This window comes from Telmatherina bonti (genome assembly GCF_933228915.1).
Source record: "Telmatherina bonti genome assembly, chromosome: 10".
Lineage (NCBI taxonomy): Eukaryota > Metazoa > Chordata > Actinopteri > Atheriniformes > Telmatherinidae > Telmatherina > Telmatherina bonti.
In genome coordinates, this window is record NC_136628.1 from 7936061 (window position 1) to 7958430 (window position 22370).

Genomic DNA, 22370 nt, shown 5'->3' on the forward strand with positions numbered 1-22370 from the left:
GCCCGTGACGCCATGGCGAAGTTCCATGCGGCGGCGTGACATCATAAATCACTATAAAATTGTCAATTTTGATCTGATCACCCTAAAACTTATAGGGATTAATAAGGGATCAGTCCTGAACAGATTAATGTGACCATTGCTGGTGTAGACATAAGCCCCGCCCACTTACAACAGGAAGTGGTTTTTTCCACGTTTGAGGGTCATGCTTCTAAGCAAATGGTCCCAAACACTTGAGACTCCTCCAAAACATGTCAAACCCTTTCATGATGCCACAATAAAAACCTCAAGTCGCTACGCTAAACGGGACATGGCGAATGGCGGCCCAACGCCATGAAACAGGAAGTACCTGTGACCAAGCCATGGAACCTTGGACCACCACCAAACTTGCCATGACTGATGACAGTAAGACCCTGAACTAAGCCCCATTGAAACATTATGGAATAAATGGAGCATGTCTCCATAGCGCCCCCAACAAAATTTCAATCAATCAGCCCCGCCCACTACGTGGACCGACATGAATAAAATTCAGCACAGTTGGAGAACCTTCCAGTACCTTCAAAAAAGTCTCTTGGACATATGGGCTAAATTAAACAGGAAGTCGGCCATTTTGAAAAAGGTGCCATTTTTGGGGTCATTTCTTTGACATGCATTTTAAACAACTCCTCCTAGGGATATTGTCCAACTGACACCCAACTTGCACAGGATGCTCAGGAGGCATGTGTGATGTAAAGTTGTGTTATTTCTTCTAATAGAAGATTTAGCTTAGGAGGGCCCTCAAAGTTTTATGTCTCATTAACAAAGACTTATTGCTAAAACTCCCACATAAAACAACATATCAGCACAGGAATCGACACATTTGATGCCAGTTCCATGATGAACAAAATATACAATGCAATAACATGACTATGAACTAGCCCCACCCCTTGGCAACAACAAGTGTCTGATATCATGAACCAGGAAGTACCTGTAACAAAGCCATGAAATTGTTTATCTTCACCATACTTGCCATGAGTCATGACAGTTATGTCCTTAATAGAATAAAATTACAACATAGTGGAAAAGATAGTAAATGGCTCCATAGCGCCCCCTACAATATTTCAATCAATCAGACCCGCCCACTACATTGACTGACATGGATAAAATTCAGCACACTTGTAGACCATTCAAGCACCTTCAAAAAAAGTCTCTTGGACATATGGGCTAAATCCAACAGGAAGTCGGCCATTTTGAAAAAGGTGTCATTTTTGGGGCAATTTCTGTCATTTTCTTTGCCATGCATTTTGAGAAGTTCCTTCTAAGAATTTTGTCCAACTTTAACCCAAATGAGTTAGGATGCTCAAGAGGCATGTGTGATTAAAAGTTGTGCTATTTCTTTTAATAGGGGATATCGTTTAGGAGAGGCGGGGCAGCAAAGCAGCTGTGATGCAATGAAAGGGAAAACTGACATAACTCCCACAAAAAAACAACCAACCTGCACCAAATTTGCTACAGATGATGCCAGTCATATCCTTCACATTTTTGTATGTCAATAATTAGATTATAAATTAGCCCCGCCCCTTGGTGACAGGAAGTGACCGTTCATAAGGCCTAAATGGCCTGAAGTGCAGTCTGGCTGCACTTTAGGTTGAGAGAGGCATGGGAAGGATGTTGGCAGGGGAGGCGGTGGCATTATGCCGAGCGGCGCCATGGTGCGAGGGCCTATATCACCGCTTGCGGTTTTAATTATTATTAGGCCCGAGCACCTTGGCGGTGCGAAGGCCTATTGTAATTGCAGCGTTTATTAGGCCCGAGCACCTTGGCGGTGCGAAGGCCTATTGTATTTGCAGTGTTTATTATTTTTATTCGGACACTTCGCGTGCTTTTTTGGAGGCCTGAACGTGCTCGAAAACTCACCAAATTTGGCGTACCCCCCCAAGGGAATACGAAAAATTTGATATTTTGAGGTGCTCCAGAATGTTTGGGCGAAACTGAATGAGAGCGCCACCTATTTTAGGTGCCCCGCCACTGCATATCGTTAATCTTTATGAAAATTCATACACATGATCTACATGCTAAGGCGAACAAAAAATCCTCTTAATGTCATGGTGAAATGTCGACAGGAAGGCGGCTATTTTAGGTCAAAGTCAATATTTTGGCGTTTTAGCACCTCGCATTTTAACAAACTCGTCCTAGAGCTTTTATCCCACTGAGCCACAAATTGCTCAGGATGTTCAGGAGGCATGTGTGATTCAATGTTGTGTTATTTCTTCTAATAGGAGACTTAGTTTACGAGGGGCGGGGCCACAAAGTTTGATGTCTCGCCATGAAAAATTAAACGGATATAACTCCCACATAAAGCAACATTTCTGCACCAAATTTGCTAGATATGATGGCAGTCCCCTCCTACAGAGTTCTATATGTCAAAATTTTGATTATGAAATAGCCACGCCCCCTGGAGGTCAAAAGTGTTGTTTTTTGCTCACACACCCATAACTCTGGCTTGGTGGACACCACATGGCCCAAATTCGCTCAGGCATCACAAAACATGTTGGTGAAGAGATCTGATAAAGGACGTTGCTCTACGCTGCACGGCGTGCCCGTGACGCCATGGCGAAGTTCCATGCGGCGGCGTGACATCATAAATCACTATAAAATTGTCAATTTTGATTTGATCACCCTAAAACTTATAGGGATCAATAAGGGATCAGTCCTGAACAGATTAATGTGACCATTGCTGGTGTAGACCTAAGCCCCGCCCACTTACAACAAGAAGTGATTCTTACCACGTTTGAGGGTCATGCTTCTAAGAAAATGGTCCCAAACACTTGAGACTCTTTCAAAACATGTCAAACCCTTTCATGATGCCACAATAAAAACCTCAAGTCGCTACGCTAAACGGGACATGGCGAATGGCGGTCCAACGCCATGAAACAGGAAGTACCTGTGACCAAGCCATGGAACCTTGGACCGCCATCAAACTTGCCATGACTGATGACAGTAAGGCCCTGAACTAAGCCCCATTGAAACATTATGGAATAAATGGAGCATGTCTCCATAGCGCCCCCTACAATATTTCAATCAATCAGCCCCGCCCACTACATTGATCGACATGGATAAAATTCAGCACAGTTGGAGAACCTGCCAGTACCTTCAAAAAAGTCTTTTGGACATATGGGCTAAATTCAACAGGAAGTCGGCCATTTTGAAAAAGGTGCCATTTTTGGGGTCATTTCTTTGCCATGCATTTTAAACAACTCCTCCTAGGGATATTGTCCAACTGACACCCAACTTGCACAGGATGCTCAGGAGGCATGTGTGATGTAAAGTTGTGTTATTTCTTCTAATAGAAGATTTAGTTTAGGAGGGGCGGGCCCTCAAAGTTTTATGTCTCATTAACAATGACTTATTGCTAAAACTCCCACATAAAACAACATATCAGCACAGGAATCGACACATTTGATGCCAGTTCCATGATGAACAAAATATACAATGCAATAACATGACTATGAACTAGCCCCACCCCTTGGCAACAACAAGTGTCTGATATCATGAACCAGGAAGTACCTGTAACAAAGCCATGAAACCTTTGATCTTCACCATACTTGCCATGAGTCATGAAAGTTATGCCCTTAATAGAGTAAAATTAAAATATAGTGGAGAAGATAGTAAATGGCTCCATAGCGCCCCCTACAATATTTTAATTAATCAGCCCCGCCCACTACATTGACTGACATGGATATGATTCGGGAAACTTGTAGACCCTCCCAGTACCTTCAAAAAAGTCTCTTGGACATATGGGCTAAATCCAACAGGAAGTCGGCCATTTTGAAAAGGGTGCCATTTTTGGGGTCATTTCTGTCATTTTCTTTGTCATGCATTTGGAGGAACTTGTCCTAAGAATTTTGTCCAACTTTAACCCAAATGAGTCAGGATGCTCAAGAGGCATGTGTGATTAAAAGTTGTGCTATTTCTTTTAATAGGGGATATCGTTTAGGAGAGGCGGGGCAGCAAAGCAGATGTGATGCAATGAAAAGGAAAACTGACATAACTCCCACAAAAAACAACCAACCTGCACCAAATTTGCTGCAGATGATGCCAGTCATATCCTTCACATTTCTGTATGTCAATAATTAGATGATAAGTTAGCCCCGCCCCTTGGTGACAGGAAGTGACCGTTCATAAGGCCTAAATGGCCTGAAGTGCAGTCTGGCTGCACTTTAGGTTGAGAGAGGCATGGGAAGGATGTTGCCAGGGGAGGCGGTGGCATTATGCCGAGCGGCGCCATGGTGCGAGGGCCTATATCACCGCTTGCGGTTTTAATATTCAGTTTGTTATTTATGATGCTGGTAGCAGGTTTAACCTGCTGGGAATGCGGGATTTAGATCTATTTTGATGCTGAGATCAAGCATTGGTTTTAAACAGAGGTGTATAAAGTAGAAGTAAAAATAAAGTAGAAGTCCTGCCATGTTTTTGGATCTACCTGTGTATTCAGAACAGGTGTTTTCATTAACAGCCTCATTTATCTGGCAGTGGAGCTCAGCTGATTACATTCAGCTGGTTTAGTGACTGGTTGGAGAGAGCTGCCGGACAGGACTTCTAGTTTCTACTTCTACTTTCTACACCCCTGGTTTGAAATCACGGGACTGATCTGTCGGCTGACTGACGCCGTCGCAGATTTCACAACTTTTTACGAGCATAAAACCAACCGAGACATGTTTCGATGTTGCGTGAACGCAGGACAGGAACAACGGATCCTTATCAGGGAAGCATGAGTGTCTCAGGCACTCCAGGGGGTCTGTGAGAAAAGAAAAAAAAACTGTTTTATCTTTTCTATATTTCTGATTGAATAAATCTGACTTTAGTCTGTTTTACGAGGCGAGTCTGTTCAGGTAAAAGTACACTTTGCCGTTTAATAACAAGCCGCGGTGGAAATTCCTGGTCCAGAAAGTAAAAGTCCTGTCCGGCGTCACTAAACCAGCTGAATTTAATGAGCAGAGTTTATTTGCCAGGTAAACGAGCCTGTTAGTGAAAACACCTGTTCTACCTGTCCAGGTAGATCCAAAAACATGGCAGGACTTTTACTTTCTGGACCAGGAATTACCACCTCTGATAAGTCGCTGTTGGGTGCCAGAAAAATTCATCAAGACGAGGAAAAGTTCCAGAAGAACCACCTGCAAAGTCATTCATATTCGTCTCCATGGCAACTACCAGAGCATTGAGACGTAACTGCAGAGTAGACGAACCTCTTTACGTTGTTCTAGCCGTCTCGCTCTCAGCTTGCCAGAAACTTTGTTTCCTTCGCTGCAGTGAGAGTCACTTCCGCTTCGCCAGGTTATCACTCCAGGCTCTGCTGCCTGATCCGTTTTACGGGAGCAGCCGTCACACACCTAAAGCGCACTCTCGTGCCTTCTCGCATCTCTCTCATGCGCTCTTCTCGCGCCCGCCAATACATTTTGAGCCTATATAAGTCGCAGGACCAGCCAGACTGAAGGAATTTTAGTCCGGATGATACGATACTTGGATCATAATGTTAAATACGGGATTTTTTGCTCCTATATAAGTTCATAAAATATTAATTAAAATTAAAAATTTATTTCTCTAAAATATTATGTCAAATAAACATATCTAATTGATCAATTTAATTTAAAATCATAAATTTCATTGTTAACTGAATAAAATGCAAATGAAATAAATGAAAGGAAAGTTCATTAAAAGTGAATATTTTCATCATGTACTTGTAGTTTTTTGCACTAAAACAAAGTGGAGTTTCTATTATTTGTAGGTTTTTATGCAGATATTTTACTGGTCTGACCTGCTGGGAACTGGACTGGTCTGAATGGAGCCTGATCTAAGATGTAAACTGACATCCGGGTTTATTATTCGACGGATGAACGATGTTTGGTAAAGCTTAAGAAGCACCGGTTTAATCAATCAGAAGCATCACGGATCAAACACACACAGTTTGCTTCGACTTGTGTTTTGCTTCTGTTTACTTCATGTGTTTACATGGCCGACATCTACTCCCCTGATTTACACGTAGTTATATGTATATTTTCTTTCAGATAACAAATTACAGCAATCATTTCATACATTTCAAGCTGAATTGAAGAAATTTAATCAATTTTAATACATCTACTTAGGTCCAATTTAGATATTTTTAGAAACTGAATCAAATAATGTAAGTAGATGTATCTATATTATCTAATCAAAAATAAATCTAACTTCAAAGCTTAAATTGAAATAATTATATTTAATTGATCACATTTTATAATTATTAAAATGTTTTATATTTAGTTATTTCCTTATTTTTAACAGTTTTAACTTAATTTTATTTAGTTATTTTACTTCTTTTTAGTTTATTTAGGGTTTATTAGGATGGGTATTTTATTTTAATACAGTGGAATTTAATTTTATTTATTATTGTATTAATCTATTCATTTGTGTTTGTTAATTTGGGGATGTTTTTTCCGTTTACACATTTATTTGTGTATGTATTTATTTGTTTGAGATTTTTAATGAGGAAATGTTCTTTTTATTTAACTTTTAACTTGATTCATTTGCAGTTTACTCTTTTTATTTGTACTGTTTCTGTACATTTACAGTTTTTATTCAGCCGTCTTACGTTTTTTATCAGAAAGTGCACCTGAAAGCAGCCTGATGGAAGCATAATTAACATTACCTGAAGGAATAATATCATCAGCTAATACAGATTACACTGTATTTTTCAACACAGTGTCCTTATTTGTGTCAGAAATGCATCAAAAACAAACTCTTCGAGGCTTTCAAGCTGAAATGAGATGAGGTTCACTGACCCGTCTGTCCATCTGCTCCCCATCCACAGGAAAACACTTTCCCCGTCTCAGTGAGGAACAAGCTGTGGTCCTGCCCACACGCCACCTGGAATAAAGAGAAAAGTAACATGCTTCAGGTATAATTAACCATCATGTGAGATTAACGAACAGCTTAGTTAATAAAAGACTGAATGAAGTGATGCTGCAGTGCGTCTGAGCTGGAGAGCACCTGAAAGCGTCCGTAAGGGTCTGGACTCACCTGGATGACCCTGCTGCTGAAGCCGTCCAGCTTGTGAATGATGTGGCTGCCACTGATGGAACAAGAGAAAGACAAAGTGAAGGACGGCGGCGTCTCAGACAGGTCAGCCTTCCTCTCCCGCTTACATTACATCCATCACATCTCAGGTGTGAAGAACAGATTTGAAATCCAAGGCAGACGGCACTTTTTTTATAACACAGGATGTGATAAATGAACGTTTGGACTTGTTTTTAAGAGAAATTCAAACCTAAAAAAAGTCAAATTAGAAACAATCAGCTTGATGACGCAGTTATAGAGTTACATTCTCCTCCTCTTGTGTATATATTTATAAAGCCTCCTCTAGTTTGCAGACTTTTATTATCATTTTACGTCTTCTAGAGCAGTGGATCTCAGGTCTTTTTAAACACTGAACCCTTGCAGAGCAATTCGTCAGCCAAGTTCCCTCTAAACCAGAGGTGTCAGTTCATCAGCCACCATATGAACAAACTGGTCTCCAGTACGCTGACCAGTAAATAACAGCATAATACGATATAAACAATGAAAACTATACATTTCACTCTTTGTTTTACTGAAAAAAGCTATGAGTGCTATGAGAAGATGTTTACATATAATGGTGCTCCCCATGTAGAAAGAGGCTAACGCTACCAGAGAGCAGCACTGACGATGTCCTCAGTTAAAAGTCAGAGGCAAAGAAAAGAAGACATTTAAACATATTTTACACTCAGTCAACATTTAGGTATTAGTCATAAAGAGATGTTTTTATAACTGCTACTGAGTCACGAATAACGCTGATAAAAACAGTAACTAGAAAATCACTGCGGGCAGACCTCCACCAAGCAGCTCATGTCCACCCACACAGTGATTTCCGGACAATGTTCTGGTCCCATATTCACTTCATCTGGATAAAATATTAGATTCCAGATTCACGATGAACAATCCACTGTGTCTTGGCTTTACTGCTGTTTGTTGTATGTTTATTTCGTAATATGTTCTCTTGCAGTGATGAAAAGTTGTTCCTGTTCTGGATGGTAGTATCCAGAACGTTGCTCCTGTTTTGGATGGTAGTATCCAGAACGTTGCTCCTGTTTTGGATGGTAGTATCCAGGACGTTGCTCCTGTTTTGGATGGTAGTATCCAGAATGTTGCTCTTGTTTTGGATGGTAGTATCCAGAATGTTGCTCTTGTTTTGGATGGTAGTATCCAGAATGTTGCTCTTGTTTTGGATGGTAGTATCCAGAATGTTGCTCTTGTTTTGGATGGTAGTATCCAGAATGTTGCTCTTGTTCTGGATGGTAGTATCCAGAATGTTGCTCCTGTTTTGGATGGTAGTATCCAGAATGTTGCTCTTGTTTTGGATGGTAGTATCCAGAATGTTGCTCTTGTTTTGGATGGTAGTATCCAGAATGTTGCTCTTGTTTTGGATGGTAGTATCCAGAATGTTGCTCTTGTTTTGGATGGTAGTATCCAGAATGTTGCTCTTGTTTTGGATGGTAGTATCCAGAATGTTGCTCTTGTTTTGGATGGTAGTATCCAGAATGTTGCTCTTGTTTTGGATGGTAGTATCCAGAATGTTGCTCTTGTTTTGGATGGTAGTATCCAGAATGTTGCTCTTGTTCTGGATGGTAGTATCCAGAATGTTGCTCTTGTTTTGGATGGTAGTATCCAGAATGTTGCTCTTGTTCTGGATGGTGGTATCCAGAATGTTGCTCTTGTTCTGGATGGTAGTATCCAGAATGTTGCTCCTGTTTTGGATGGTAGTATCCAGAATGTTGCTCTTGTTCTGGATGGTGGTATCCAGAATGTTGCTCTTGTTCTGGATGGTAGTATCCAGAATGTTGCTCTTGTTCTGGATGGTAGTATCCAGAATGTTGCTCTTGTTCTGGATGGTAGTATCCAGAATGTTGCTCCTGTTTTGGATGGTAGTATCCAGAATGTTGCCGGGATTCACATATATCTTTGATCTCTTAGAAAACCTGTTGGGAACTTCTCCTGGATTTCTCCTGATTTCTTGTGGAGTTTTATGCAGATATACTGAAAATGGTTCGATCTCACATTGAGGAAGAATCCTTCACTTTTCCACATTCCTGCATCCAGATCCGGATGTGGATCACTACCAGCATTTATTGCCATGTAAGTTCGGCCAAGACCCGTTCTCAGAAAAACATTTTGAAAATCCCTCCAGCAGTTTTCGCATAAAGTTGCTAACAAACAGCTAAACTCAGGAAAATACATAACTTCCTGGCAGAGGTGATAAAATTCAGCATGCAGGAGGAGATGCTGACGAAGGTGAGCTTTGGTTCTGCCTTAGTCTACACAATTCATTTCAATTTAACCAAAGTCATAATAAATCACACTGTAGTGTATAATGATAATTGATAATTTAGACCTAAAAAGACATTTTGGTTTGTTCCAGATCCTTAAAAAGATGGATCATATCCATTTTACATGCTATTCAGTTCAAATGAGAATAATAATGATGTAATGTTGACAGTTCTAATGACTCATTCATCCATTTTCTTAACCACTTAGTCCAACTAAGGGTTATGGTGAAACTGGAGTCTATTCCAGCTATCACTGGGCGAGAGGCTGGTACACTCTGGACAGGTCGCCAGTCCATTAGTCCATAGAGTAGTCAATCAACAAAACACGCATGTGTTTGGATGGTGGGAGGAAGCCGGAGTACCTGCAGAGAACCCATGCATACACGGGGAGAATATGCAACCAGCGACCTTGCTGTGAGGCCACGGTGCTAACCACCTCGATACCGCACAGCCGCTGTTCAAATGATCACGTGTAGATTTTCCTTTCTTTATCGCAGCTGTAAGATGTTCGTACACGGTCAGACATATTTTTGCTTGTTTACGCTCATATTTACGTGATAATGGCAACGAATAATAAACCGATCTGAACTAAAACGGAGTGTTTTTATCAGTCAGACTCACCCGTAGACCTCGTCTTCAACGATGGGCCGTCCACACTGGCCGTACGAGTTGTTGCCCATACTGAAAACTAGCAGACAGAAAAGAGGAAGAAAATGTGAGAGGAAGCAGGTCTCATCATGTTAACGGGGAAGAATTAGTCCATGTAGCCAGGTTTATGTGATCATGTTTAACTCCATGAATAAAATACTCTGTTCTCAGGGACCAAACATGTGAAGAAGATGGTTTTGGGTGATTATTATTTTGACTTTAAAGTGTTTAAATATCCCCTCCCTGATATTATTTTGACTTTAAAGTGTTTAAATATCCCCTCCCTGAGCAGTCACCTTATCGTGGTGGAGGGGTTTGTGTGTCCCGAAGATCTTAGCAGCTATGTTGTCTGGGGCTTTATGCCCCTGGTAGGGTCACCCATCACAAATAGGTGTCTAGGGGAGGGACCAGACCAACCACGGCTCATAGACCCCTATGATGACGACGAACCTGGGCATAAATGTTCCCTTGCCCGGACGTGGGTTACTGGGACCCCCCTCTGGAGCCAGGCCTGGAGGTGGGGTACAAGAGCGAGTGTCTGGTGGCCGGGCCATCGCCCATGGGGCCCGGTCGGGCTCAGCCCAAAAGGGTTACATTGGCCCCACCTCCTGTGGGCTCACCATCTGCGGGAGGAGCCGTAGGGGTCGGGTGCAATGTGAGCTGGGCGGCAGCAAGGGGCGGGGACCCTGGCGGTCCGATCCTTGGCTGCCGAAGCTGGCTCTAGGGACGTGGAACGTCACCTCTCTGGTGGGGAAGGAGCCTGAGCTTGTGCGCGAGGTTGAGCAGTTCCGACTAGATATAGTTGGACTCACCTCGACGCATGGCTTGGGCTCTGGAACCAGTACCCTCGAGAGGGGCTGGACTTTCTTCCACTCTGGAGTTGCTCATGGTGAGAGGCGCCGAGCAGATGTGGGCATTCTCATCAGCCCCCAGCTTGGTGCCTGCACGTTGGGGTTTACCCCGGTGGATGAAAGGGTAGTTTCCCTCCGCCTCCGGGTGGGGGGACGGGTCCTGACTGTTGTCTGTGCTTATGCACCGAACAGCAGTTCAGAGTACCCACCCTTTCTGGAGTCCTTGGAGGGAGTGCTGGAGGGTGCTCCTTCTGGGGACTCCATTGTTCTGCTGGGGGACTTCAATGCTCACGTGGGCAATGACAGTGAGACCTGGAGGGGAGTGACTGGGAGGCATGGTCCCCCCCCTCTGAACCCAAATGGTGTTTTGTTATTGGACTTCTGTGCTTGTTATGGATTGTCCATAACGAACACCATGTTCCAACATAAGAGTGTCCATATGTACACCTGGTGAAGAGGACACTCGGGTGAAGAGGGGGGCGGAGCTGTCAACTGATCACCACCTGGTGGTGAGTTGGCTCAGATGGTGGGGGAGGAAGCCGGTCAGAGCTGGCAGGCCCAAACGTGTTGTGAGGGTCTGCTGGGAACGTCTGGCTGAGTCCCCTGTCAGAGCGAGCTTCAACTCCCACCTTCAGCAGAGCTTTGACCATGTCCCGAGTGAGGTGGGGGACATTGAGTCCGAATGGGCTGTGTTCCGTGCCTCTATTGCTGAGGCGGCCAGCCGGAGCTGTGGCTGTAAGGTCGTTGGTGCCTGTCATGGCGGTAATCCCAGGACTTGTTGGTGGACACCAGCACTGAGGGATGCCGTCAAGCTGAAGAAGGAGTCCTATCGGGCCTTCTTGGCCTGTGGGACTCTGGAGGCAGCTGATGGGTACCGACAGGCTAAGCGGCATGCGGCTTCGGCTGTTGCCGAGGCAAAAACTCAGCATGGGAGGAGTTCGGCGAGGCCATGGAGAAAGACTTCCGGACGGCTTCAAGGCGATTCTGGTCCACCATCCGGCGTCTCAGGAGGGGGAAGCAGTGCTCCATCAATACTGTGTACAGTGGAGGTGGGGAGCTGCTGACCTCAACTCGGGACGTTGTGGGTCGGTGGAGGGAATACTTCAAAGACCTCCTCAATCCTACCAACACGTCTTCCCATGAGGGAGCAGAGCTGGGGGACTCAGGGGTGGACTCTCCTATCTCTGGGGCTGAAGTCGCTGAGGTGGTCAAAAAGCTCCTTGGCGGCAAGGCCCCGGGGGTGGATGAGATCCGCCCAGAGTTCCTTAAGGCTCTGGATGCTGTGGGGCTGTCCTGGCTGACACGCCTCTGCAGCATCGCGTGGACATCGGGGGCAGTAACGCTGGATTGGCAGACTGGGGTGGTGGTCCCCCTTTTTAAGAAGGGGGACCGGAGGGTGTGTTCCAATTACAGGGGAATCACACTCCTCAGCCTCCCTGGTAAGGTCTATTCAGGGGTCCTGAAGAGGAGGGTCCGCTGGATAGTCGAATCGTGAAGAAGGAGCTGAGCCAGAAGGTAAAGCTCTCGATTTACCAGTCGATCTACGTTCCTACCCTCACCTATGGTCATGAGCTGTGGGTCGTGACCAAAAGAACGAGATCTCGTATACAGGCGGCTGACATGAGTTTCCTCCGCAGGGTGGCCGGGCTCACCCTTAGAGATAGGGTGAGGAGCTCGGTCATTCGGGAGGGGCTCAGAGTAGAGCCGCTGCTGTGTGCTGTGGACTGGAGCATCAACACCTTCTGTAAAAACAGTGAAGCACCCTGAAACTGTTCATGAGTGGGGTTTCCTCTCATCTGGAAGAGTGGGCTGACTTACAGCTTTGCCTAAAAACACTCAGGGAAGAGGACTGGTATTAAAATATTCCCTTGGAGGAGTGTCTTCCAACGCTCCAGAGCAGTTTGGTGAGAGTCTGTCCATTTTCCACCATGATAAGGCACTTTGGGACAACATGAAAGTGATGAAGAAGTGAATCGGTGACCGTCACATCTACATTTCTGCAGTGCTGCCTGAAAACTCCTCAGATCGTAATCCCATCAGGAACACATGGACATGTTCTCCAGCCTTAGACTGACCAAGAGGAAGGATAAAATTTCATCCCAGATCGTCTCACATGAAGCTGGAAGAAGGATGAACATCTGATGTGTGCGTCATGGTTTGGCCACAAAAGAGAAAAATTAAACATCCATTAACAGCGCAGAACAGCGCAGTCTTTAAACGCATCACTACAAGCACGATCCCGGTGTGGCTTTCCAATCTTCTACTCAGCAGCAAATTAACGAGAAGCAGCAGGATCATCAGAGCCTTTCTGGATGCGACACAACAGCTGGCTCATCATCAGTCATTAGAGGTAAACGGATGATGATGTACAAGACACAACAGGAAGTAATCAGGTTATTAAAGTGAGATTCATCACCGCTCATGCTTCTCTTACCTCCCTCCTGGTCGGTGAGGATCAGGGAGTGAGCCCGGCCGCACGCCACCTGAAGCACCCTGGTCTGCAGAGGCTCGCTGAGAGGCAGCGCCACCGGGGACGGCTCCAGAACGTAGTCGTAGCTCTGATCTGCACAGACAGACACCAGAAAGGAAGACTTCATTTAAATGTAGAAGTTGTTAAAGATCTCCATGTTTGAGAGACAAATCAAACAGCACTTTATGCAAATTTCATATTTACAGAATTTTACGTGCAGAGGACTTTAATGTGTATGTATCATATCTGACGCATCCAGATTCTGAGACATTTTGCATCATTTTATGGTAAAAACATCCTGCTGTACACAATCTTATACCTGTCATATGCCCCCTGGTGGACACATCTTACACTACAACCACTTTGAAATAAAACTATGATTAAAGACGCATTACGTAACTTTCTGACCTTAAAATTCCACATCCAGGAAGAGACATGACGTTTTGCTTTACGGTATAATAAGGAATTGGCTGTTTTGAACATGCGATGTCGCTGATTCAGCAAATAAACGCAAGAAAAGAAACAAAAGGACAAAACTAGAGTCCTTGTAAGGTCATCTTCTGCTGGCTGGAGAGAGCTAACAGGTCAGGTAGGATGCAGGATGGAGGCTGGATTAGCCGTCAATAGGAGGTGCATGATGGGAAAATGGCAAAAGTTCTGTATTGTCTTTAACAGTAAAATATTTTAGTATTTATTGGTTTTACATTCTGGCCAAATAAAGACTTCAGGTTAGAAAAAAAAAACTTACTTTCCTTACTTTTTCTAGGTTTCCTGACACGTGATACGATATAAGATAATTTTGGGCGTCATTTAAAAGATGAGGTGCCGTAACCCCGCAGTGGAAGAAGAAGCCATGGGCGATTGATGTAAAAAGTTAAACATCCTAAATTCAATATTCAACTTGCTCTTAGCTTAGAAAAAATCCTATAAAAAACTACGGAGTAATCTTTTGAAGATTTATAGGCATTTTAAAATAAACAGTGATCATGTCCCAATGCTGTGACTTCATCTGGGGAAAATGAGACATTTTTTAATCATTCAAGAACAATTAAATATGCTGCAGTCTAATTCAACTCATCAGTGCAATAAACTGCACACATATCAGATGTTTCCCCTCAACTCTAAGAATATTAGTCCATAAAAGTCCAAGTCACCCCAGATCCGCCTACTGAAAGTCATATTTAATTATCAAAATTGTACACAAATTATTGTTAATATTATTATTACAATGATTGTTTCATTATTAAATCAAGGTTATGTCCTGATTACTTGGTTAATAACACCGCTGACTGACTCACAGGGAGGTTCATTTCATCAGTTGCATCAGTCACTCCATCAGTGCACCGCATCTTAAGGCCCAAAGCACCTAATGAGTCCAGTTTTCACCCCTGCCTTTGTTTGTTAACATCTCCTAAAGGGACGGCTGCTCTGTTCATGCTTATCCCACAGGATTATCCCACATCTTGTTTTTTCTCTTTAGCACTTTAACATAGGCAGTCACAGCATCTACTTCTGCTCCTGACTCCCTCTGCATCAAAACCAGAAAACATTACCAGAATATTAAATCAGGAGCCAATGTTTTTCCATCAAATCTATGTGATGTAACTCGTCCTTAAAGCTCAACTTGTTCCTGCAGATTACCACAACGAGACCTGACCTGGTCTGGTAAACTTTTAGCAGCACAGGTAAAGCTGTATGCGGTGAAAGCTGCTGTGTGTCTTACGGCGGCTGTGTTGTGTGCGCTGGAAGCCCAGCTGAGAGTCCTTGTTCAGACCCATTCCCCAGACTTTGGTCACATCTTTAGTAGAGGATGCTATGAGGGTGAAGCCGTAACCACAAGCAGCAGAAGAGATCTGCAACGGAACAGCAGAAGTTCGTCATGTCAACATTAAAAACATTTTCAAAGAAAAAAAGAAAAAAGAACAAAAAAGGGAAAAGAAAAGAAAAAAAAGAAAGAAAAAAGAAGGAAAAAAATTAAAAACAGAAAAAAAGGGGAAAAAAAGAAAGAAAAAAAGAAAATTAAATAAAATAAATCCAACATCAGGACAGCAGAGTTTACCTGCTCTGCCGTCTCCAGGCGGTGAGGAGTATACTGATACTTGCGGGGCTTCTTCCTGCCGCTGTCCGGCACCACAAAGCTGGGGATCCCGAGCGCCCCAGTGAAGCTGAACCCCCACACAAACACTTTGTTATTCGGCTTCTTGTTCTTGCCGACATACTGAAAAATTGGACTGCTGCTCTTCTCCTGGGGTTTGGACGGTTTGCTGAGTGTGGCATAAGCACACACCTGAAGGCCGGTGCTCATGTGTGGAGAGCACAGCCGCCTACATGGAAAAGCCATTCTGTCAGGGTAGACAGGAGAAACAGTTACAAAGGAAATGTTGGTACTTTAACACAATCTGGACTAAAATGCTGATAAAATAAACACTTTTCACCCGTTATTTGAGATGAAGTATACCAGCTTAGCATGAAAGCATTATGAAGCTAAAGTACATTTTAAAAATGCACTTTTTGTCTTGTAGACAAAAAGTTGGACCCCCTTTTCCTTCAGAATTGCCTAAAATCTTGGTGTGAAAATAAAAAAAATTTAAAAAATCCCCCACAACATTATACAACCAGCAGCCTGAAGATATCCCATCTGATTCAAACCTGGACGTGTTGTGTGTTTGGAGATGTTATTCTGCACACCTGTAATCTCCAACCAGTATGCCCATTATCCCCTGACCTGAAGGCATTCTGGTTCCATCTTATTGGCTGATGAGATGTAGTGATAACAAACAGGTGAACTAATCATACTACTTTTAGATAAAGTGATACAGTCAGAAGTTTCTGTCAAAACCTGACAGGACAATATTTTTATTTATAACAATTTATGTTATGGACAGCAAGGAGCTGTCTTTAAATAATTACACCAGCTCATTCTGAATGCAGAATTCAGCAGTAGTTTTTTACTTATTCTATGTTCTTTAATTATGCTAACCAACTATTTAATACGTGAATCCCTGTTTTATACTTAAATTACTTCTTTAGCTACCGATTATCCTGGGGAAAATTAATGTTTATTCTCTTTATTTCAACGCCGAATTATAGAAAAACTCAATCATCAATCAGAAGCAGTTCAATTTACTTGGGCGCATCAATTTACTTAGAAATATTTAACTTAATGTTAAATTGTTAGGGAAATGAATGGAGTTTCGCCTCGTGCTCTCATCCCACGTTTCTTAACGCATTTATTTAGCTAAAGATAAGCTACGTTCAGTTCCGGTTAAACTGTCCTCGTCGGTCTGAATTTACCACCTCGTGCTCCTCAGAAACTGGTGGGGTCAGATTACATTCAAGTAATTCAATGTCATTTATGAACATTTGTTTACCTTTAGTTAACCAGGAAAGAAAACACGGCTTCTGCCGGTCTTCTTCTTCTTGCGGTTCCGGCAGACTGAACACCACGGGGTGTATTGCTGCCCCCCTCCACTTAAAGGGAAATGCACCTCGCATCTACTCATATTCGATCATGAAGTCCGGAAGAGGTTATGAAGTGGAGCACAGCCTCCGCTACGCCCTTACAGTTCACATTTGGATTGAGGAGAACTTTTAATGATACTGAAGAGAATCCTAGCTTCATGACATCAATAAAAAGAGCTCTTCTGAAGTCCGCATATTTCTCACATTCCAACAGCACGTGATGAACCGTTTCTGACTTTCTACAGAGATCACAAAGACCATCTTGATGTTTTCCTATTAGAGCTAGATTATTTGCCAGGCCACAATGTCCAAGTCTTAATCGCGTGAGGATAACTTGCTCCCTTCGGTTTTTCCCACAGATTGGATTGCAGGATTTTACACTCTGCTCTTCTGCCGGTCTTCTTCTTCGTCGCACTTTTACTCTCATCAGGAAAGTCTGGCGCCACCTGCAGTGCGAGGAGGAAACTACCGGAACGGTTCACTCATCGTTCAGAGATACAGTTCAGGTTAGACTGGCCTCAGAAATCCTCTTCATCATCATTCAGAAAGACTTAGACTGGCCTCAGAAATCATTTTCAAGGGTTAGCACTGATAAAGAGCCCCTGATTACAAACCTATATTTTAAATTACTTAATAGTTGTCCTAAGACTGTCAATTAAATAACCACAAACAAATAACATTTTCCCAAATGACTTTACAGAAACCAAAATATACTTAATAACAATAGAAAACAAACAAATTAACACCGCATATACTCACAAAAACACAATAATGTAAAATGCCAGTAAAATGTTGCAAAATAAATAATATAAGACGCAAAATCATGGCAAAACAACCAAATAAAAAATGTAAAAATTACTGTGAATGGTGTTAAATAAGTTAAGACCAGTTCATTCATTTTCCTAACAGCTTAATCCCATTCAGGGTCGCGGGGAAGCTGGAGCCTATCCCAGCAGTCTTTGTCAAAAGGTAGGGTACACCCTGGACAGCTCGCCGGTCCATCACAGCCTACAAAAAAAAATGCCATTAAAATGCTGCAAAAATAAATGTTATAAGACACAAAATGATGGCAAAACAACCAAATAAAAAAAGTAAAAATAACTGCAAAAACAGGATGCTAATTACCACAAATGGTTTCAGACATTCCACAAAGACATGCCAGCTCTTCAAACAGGTAAAGCAGAAAAAAAAGAAACAAATTAACCACTGCAAGAGGTAAAACAACCACAAAATGATGGAAATGACCACAAAAAGACACAAGTACAAACAAATTGACAGCAAGGTCAAACTGAGGCCAGAAAAAAACTATTGATATTCTGTTCCCATGTTTTACAATTGCAAGTAATATTTATGTTGTAATATATTTAAAAATTATTTAATCATCTTATTAGGCAAGCAGATCACATCAAAACATCCCACTTTTATTTTCACTTTAAAGATCTATTCCTACACTGTCCTGTAAAATACATAATTTAATTTTTTTTTTTTTTTTTTTACATTCATATCCATTTCATATGTGGGTATAAGAATATGATAGGGTAAATGTGTCTGTGTTTGCTTCAGCTATGCATTGATTGGCTAATAATCTGCTCTCATGTTGGATTACAGCTGATCTGGAAATGGGTTAATGCTGCTGGACTGTCAGGTGAGCGCCTGACCTTCGCCTTACAGGCTATTAACCTGCAGTTGCACAGGTGAATGAAACATCTCCTGAGTCACACATGAAAACGTCTTTCTTGTTTCAGCTGAAGGGGGACTTTGTGTTCTGCAGACTATGTGTTCTGCAGACTAAATCCATTGTTGGCAGTGGCCATGTTTACGTCACTGATGTCAGTATTCACCTCCTAAAAGCCTTAAGAGTGCATGACAATGTGTCTGCAGAGGACGGCGGCTGTTTTTGACTGAAGCTTTAAATGATGTGTATATTTATATCCACGTAATAAGACAACAATAACAAAGTGATACTACCGTGTACATAAAATCCATTAATTATTGAAGAATAAGGAGATAGGAATAGATTTGCACTGAGAAACTATGTTTTCCATCATTAACTGATCCATACCTCTATTCCCCTATTTATTCAGGATCGGGTTATGGTGCATCTGAGCAGAGATTTCCAGGCCTTCCTGTCCTCATCTGCAGGCACACAAAGGCATCCTCAAGCCAACCAAGCATGTAATACCTCCAATGAGTCCTGGTTCAGCCATTAGACTTAGGAAGCCTTGTTACCGATCAGGGGTGTTCAAAGTCAGTCCTCGAGGACCGCTGTCCTGCAGGTTTTTATGTATTCCTGTTCCAACACACCTGGCTTTCATTAATCAGATCCAACAGGAGCTGCACGGTGGCGTAGTGGTTGGCACTGTGTCCTAGAAGGTTTCTGGTTTGATCCTCAGCTTGGGGAAGGGGCTCAAACAGTGGTCTTTCTGTGTGGTTCTCTCTCCGGGTACCACGGCTTCCTTCCACTGTCCAAAATCATGCATGTTAGGTTAACTGATTCCTCTAAATTGTCCCTCTGTGATGGACTGGCAACCCGTCCAGGGTGTACCAGCCTCTTGCCCAATGATTGCTAGGATAGGCTCCACCTTCCCTGAGACCCTTAATTGGACTAAGCGGTTCAGAATGAATCCAACAGCCAATGAAGTTCTGCACAATTGTGGCCCTCAAGGACCGGATCTGGACGCCCCTGCTATGGATGAACTGGTAAACTGAAAGCTTTGCCTTTGGTTCAGCTGTCTCTTCACTATGACAGATTGGTTCAACACTCAATCTGCATGTTAATCCCCTACTCTGTCCTAACCCCCATTCATGGTGCATCTAGCTAGACCCCAACATACTAAGATTTACCTCTGATATGTAAGGGCAATCCATCCTATTCAAACTGAAGACCGTGGCCTCAGACTTGGAAGTGCCTATTCCCGAATCAGCTCCTTTAAACTGGTTTTCCAATCATCCCAGTTCCTCCTACAGGTCTCCACTTGAGGCAATACGATCACATCATGTGCAAAAAGCAAAGAAGCAATCCTAAACTGACTGTGCTGGAGACATTTCAGTAGATCACTGAAAGCCTGTCTGTGAAAGTTAAGAACAGGCTTCGTTAAGGCCAAATCTGCAGGCTCAAACTTGCATTGGAAATGCAAACCAAACTCTTCTTCTGGTTGTACAAGTACAAGATGAATCCCTGGTTTCCATACCCCATAACCTCAAAATACCAAACCAAGAACACTATGCCAACAGGAGACAAAACTTTTTTCAAAAACACATGAAGCCTGGTTGGGCAAATCCCCAGACATCCACTTGTGTCCTTGCAAAGTTGCTGATCTGGTCTTACACAACCAGGAGGACTCTCCTGCACCCTGACATGAACAGGCTAAGAAGTGTGAAACCCCTAAAGCCTAATAATATCTGGCAGACCACCTCACTCTGCTAATGTGAGACATACATCTCATTTACAGGATGAACTCAAGACAGAGATAAATCAGAAAATAAAGCATGAATGGATAAATTCAGTTCCGATCAAGGAAAAATGTGACCATCCGGGCCTTTATCAAGACCATCCAGACCTCCATCTGGACCATCCAGATCTTCATCTGGACCATATAGACCTCCATCTGGATCATTCATACCTCCACCTGGACCATCCAGACCTCCATGTGGACCATGCAGACCTTCATCTAGACCATCCAGACCTCCATGTTGACCATCCAGACCTCCATGTGGACCATCCAGATCTCCACCTGGACCATCCACACCTCCACCTGGACTATCCAGACCTCCATGTGGATCATCCAGATCTTTATTTGGACCATATAGACCACCATCTGGACCATCCAGACCTCGATCTGAACCATCCACACCTCCATATGGACCATCCAGACATCAATATGAACCATCCACACCTCCACATGGACCATCTAGACCTCCATGTGACCATCCAGACCTCAACCTGGACCATCCAGACCTTCATCTGGACCATCCAGATCTCCACCTGGACCATCCATCTGGACCATCCAAATCTCCACCTGGACTATCCAGACCTCCATGTGGATCATCCAGATCTTTATTTGGACCATATAGACCACCATCTGGACCATCCAGACCTCAATCTGAACCATCCACACCTCCATATGGACCATCTAGACCTCCATGTGACCATCCAGACCTCAACCTGGACCATCCAGACCTCTACCTGGACCATCCACACCTCCACCTGGACCATCCAGACCTCTACCTGGACCATCTAGACCTCCACATGGATCATCCAGACCTCCAATTGAATCATCCAGACCTCCATGTGAATCATCCAGATCATCTGCACCATATAGACCTCCATCTGGACCATCGCCAGAGAAACTGCAGCTATATCTCTGTGTGATCATTGATTAAAGGAGGTCCAGATCCAGCTTTATATGGAACTGCAGCCTCTAGAAGATCCTGATGGAGATGTTCACCTGCAGCTTCACATACCTGCTGCTGCTCATCAGATGCTCTCTTAATCTCACTTAAGTCTTCCTGAAGCTTTTCATTCCTCTCTCAAGGCATTCAACTACTTCCGTCTGTTCTTGTACATAAAGAACCTTCTTAGATAAGATTAGATTGACCATTATCCATCCCTCATTGGGGAAATTTGGCGTTGAAGACAGCTGTATATTATATATATATATATATATATATACACACAAGCATTCCAATGTTAAGGGATTACAGATGGACAAAGTGTCCATTTACCACCAAAAAAGGCACACTGTGCAAAAAAATGTATGAAAGTTGTGCAAAGTGACAGTTATTGAGCAAATAAACTGGTATTAATGCGAACATGTACAGTCATTATGATATTACACCATGATGACTTTGTGGTGGATGAATGATCGGCTCTGCTGGGAGCAGGCTTGATCATGGAGGGTCAGGCACCATTGGTGAGGAAGCCGGTTACTAATTGTGCTTTCTGGGGCTGTAACAGTCTCCTGTAGGGGGACTTTTTCCCATTAGACTGCAGGGAAACTGGAAATTTTTCAATAACAGTTTCCCTTTACTGAAGCTTAGCTGTAAACTAAAGATCAAACCTGTTTGAGGGTCTATCAGTCATCTAAACAGACGGAGAAACAACACAAGCAGATAAAGTACAGCCCAAACGTTTCATTAACTGAAATGCTACATGAAGACTCATCTTCCCGCATTTCTAATGGAGCCTCCACATGCAGGACAAACAGATCAAACTTTATCCTGAAGACAGGTGATCAATGATCAACATTTCTTCATTGTTTTTGTTGTTGCTGAATGGACATGAGCTGCCTCGTATCGCACCCATCCCGTCTAAAAGCAGGTATCTGCAGGGAAGTAGAGACTATAATCCTTTAAGAGGATCAAGTGTGAGATCCAGAGTGGGTTTGGTGGGGGGGAGTGGGGGATTCAGGATCCACTGACTGTCTATGGTGGCCTGCACGTGGCAGTTCTGTCAACTTGACAAAGTAAGTGTGCGCCTGACTGAAACGTGCAGATCTGTCTGCAGTTCTGTGGAGTTTCTACGTCTTTATGGATCACAGGCTGTGATGCAGGCTGAAGTTGTCTGCGTCACGGTGATGGAGTTGTTTT

General features: G+C 43.2%; 1 protein-coding gene across 1 annotated transcript in view; it reads right to left on the reverse strand.

The window, feature by feature from the left end:
• rcc1l (RCC1 like) overlaps positions 1-16762 on the reverse strand; it is a 27726-nt gene extending 10964 nt beyond the window's left edge. Inside the window, exons 1-7 of the mRNA XM_079247155.1 lie at positions 16691-16762; positions 15379-15661; positions 15043-15172; positions 13284-13412; positions 9972-10038; positions 7030-7081; positions 6792-6876 (exon numbers count right to left, since the gene is read on the reverse strand). Of these exons, the coding sequence (XP_079103281.1) occupies positions 6792-6876; positions 7030-7081; positions 9972-10038; positions 13284-13412; positions 15043-15172; positions 15379-15660 (745 nt within the window). The 5' untranslated portion in view covers position 15661; positions 16691-16762. The remainder of the gene's footprint in view (positions 1-6791; positions 6877-7029; positions 7082-9971; positions 10039-13283; positions 13413-15042; positions 15173-15378; positions 15662-16690) is intronic.
• Positions 16763-22370: the final 5608 nt, after the last annotated feature.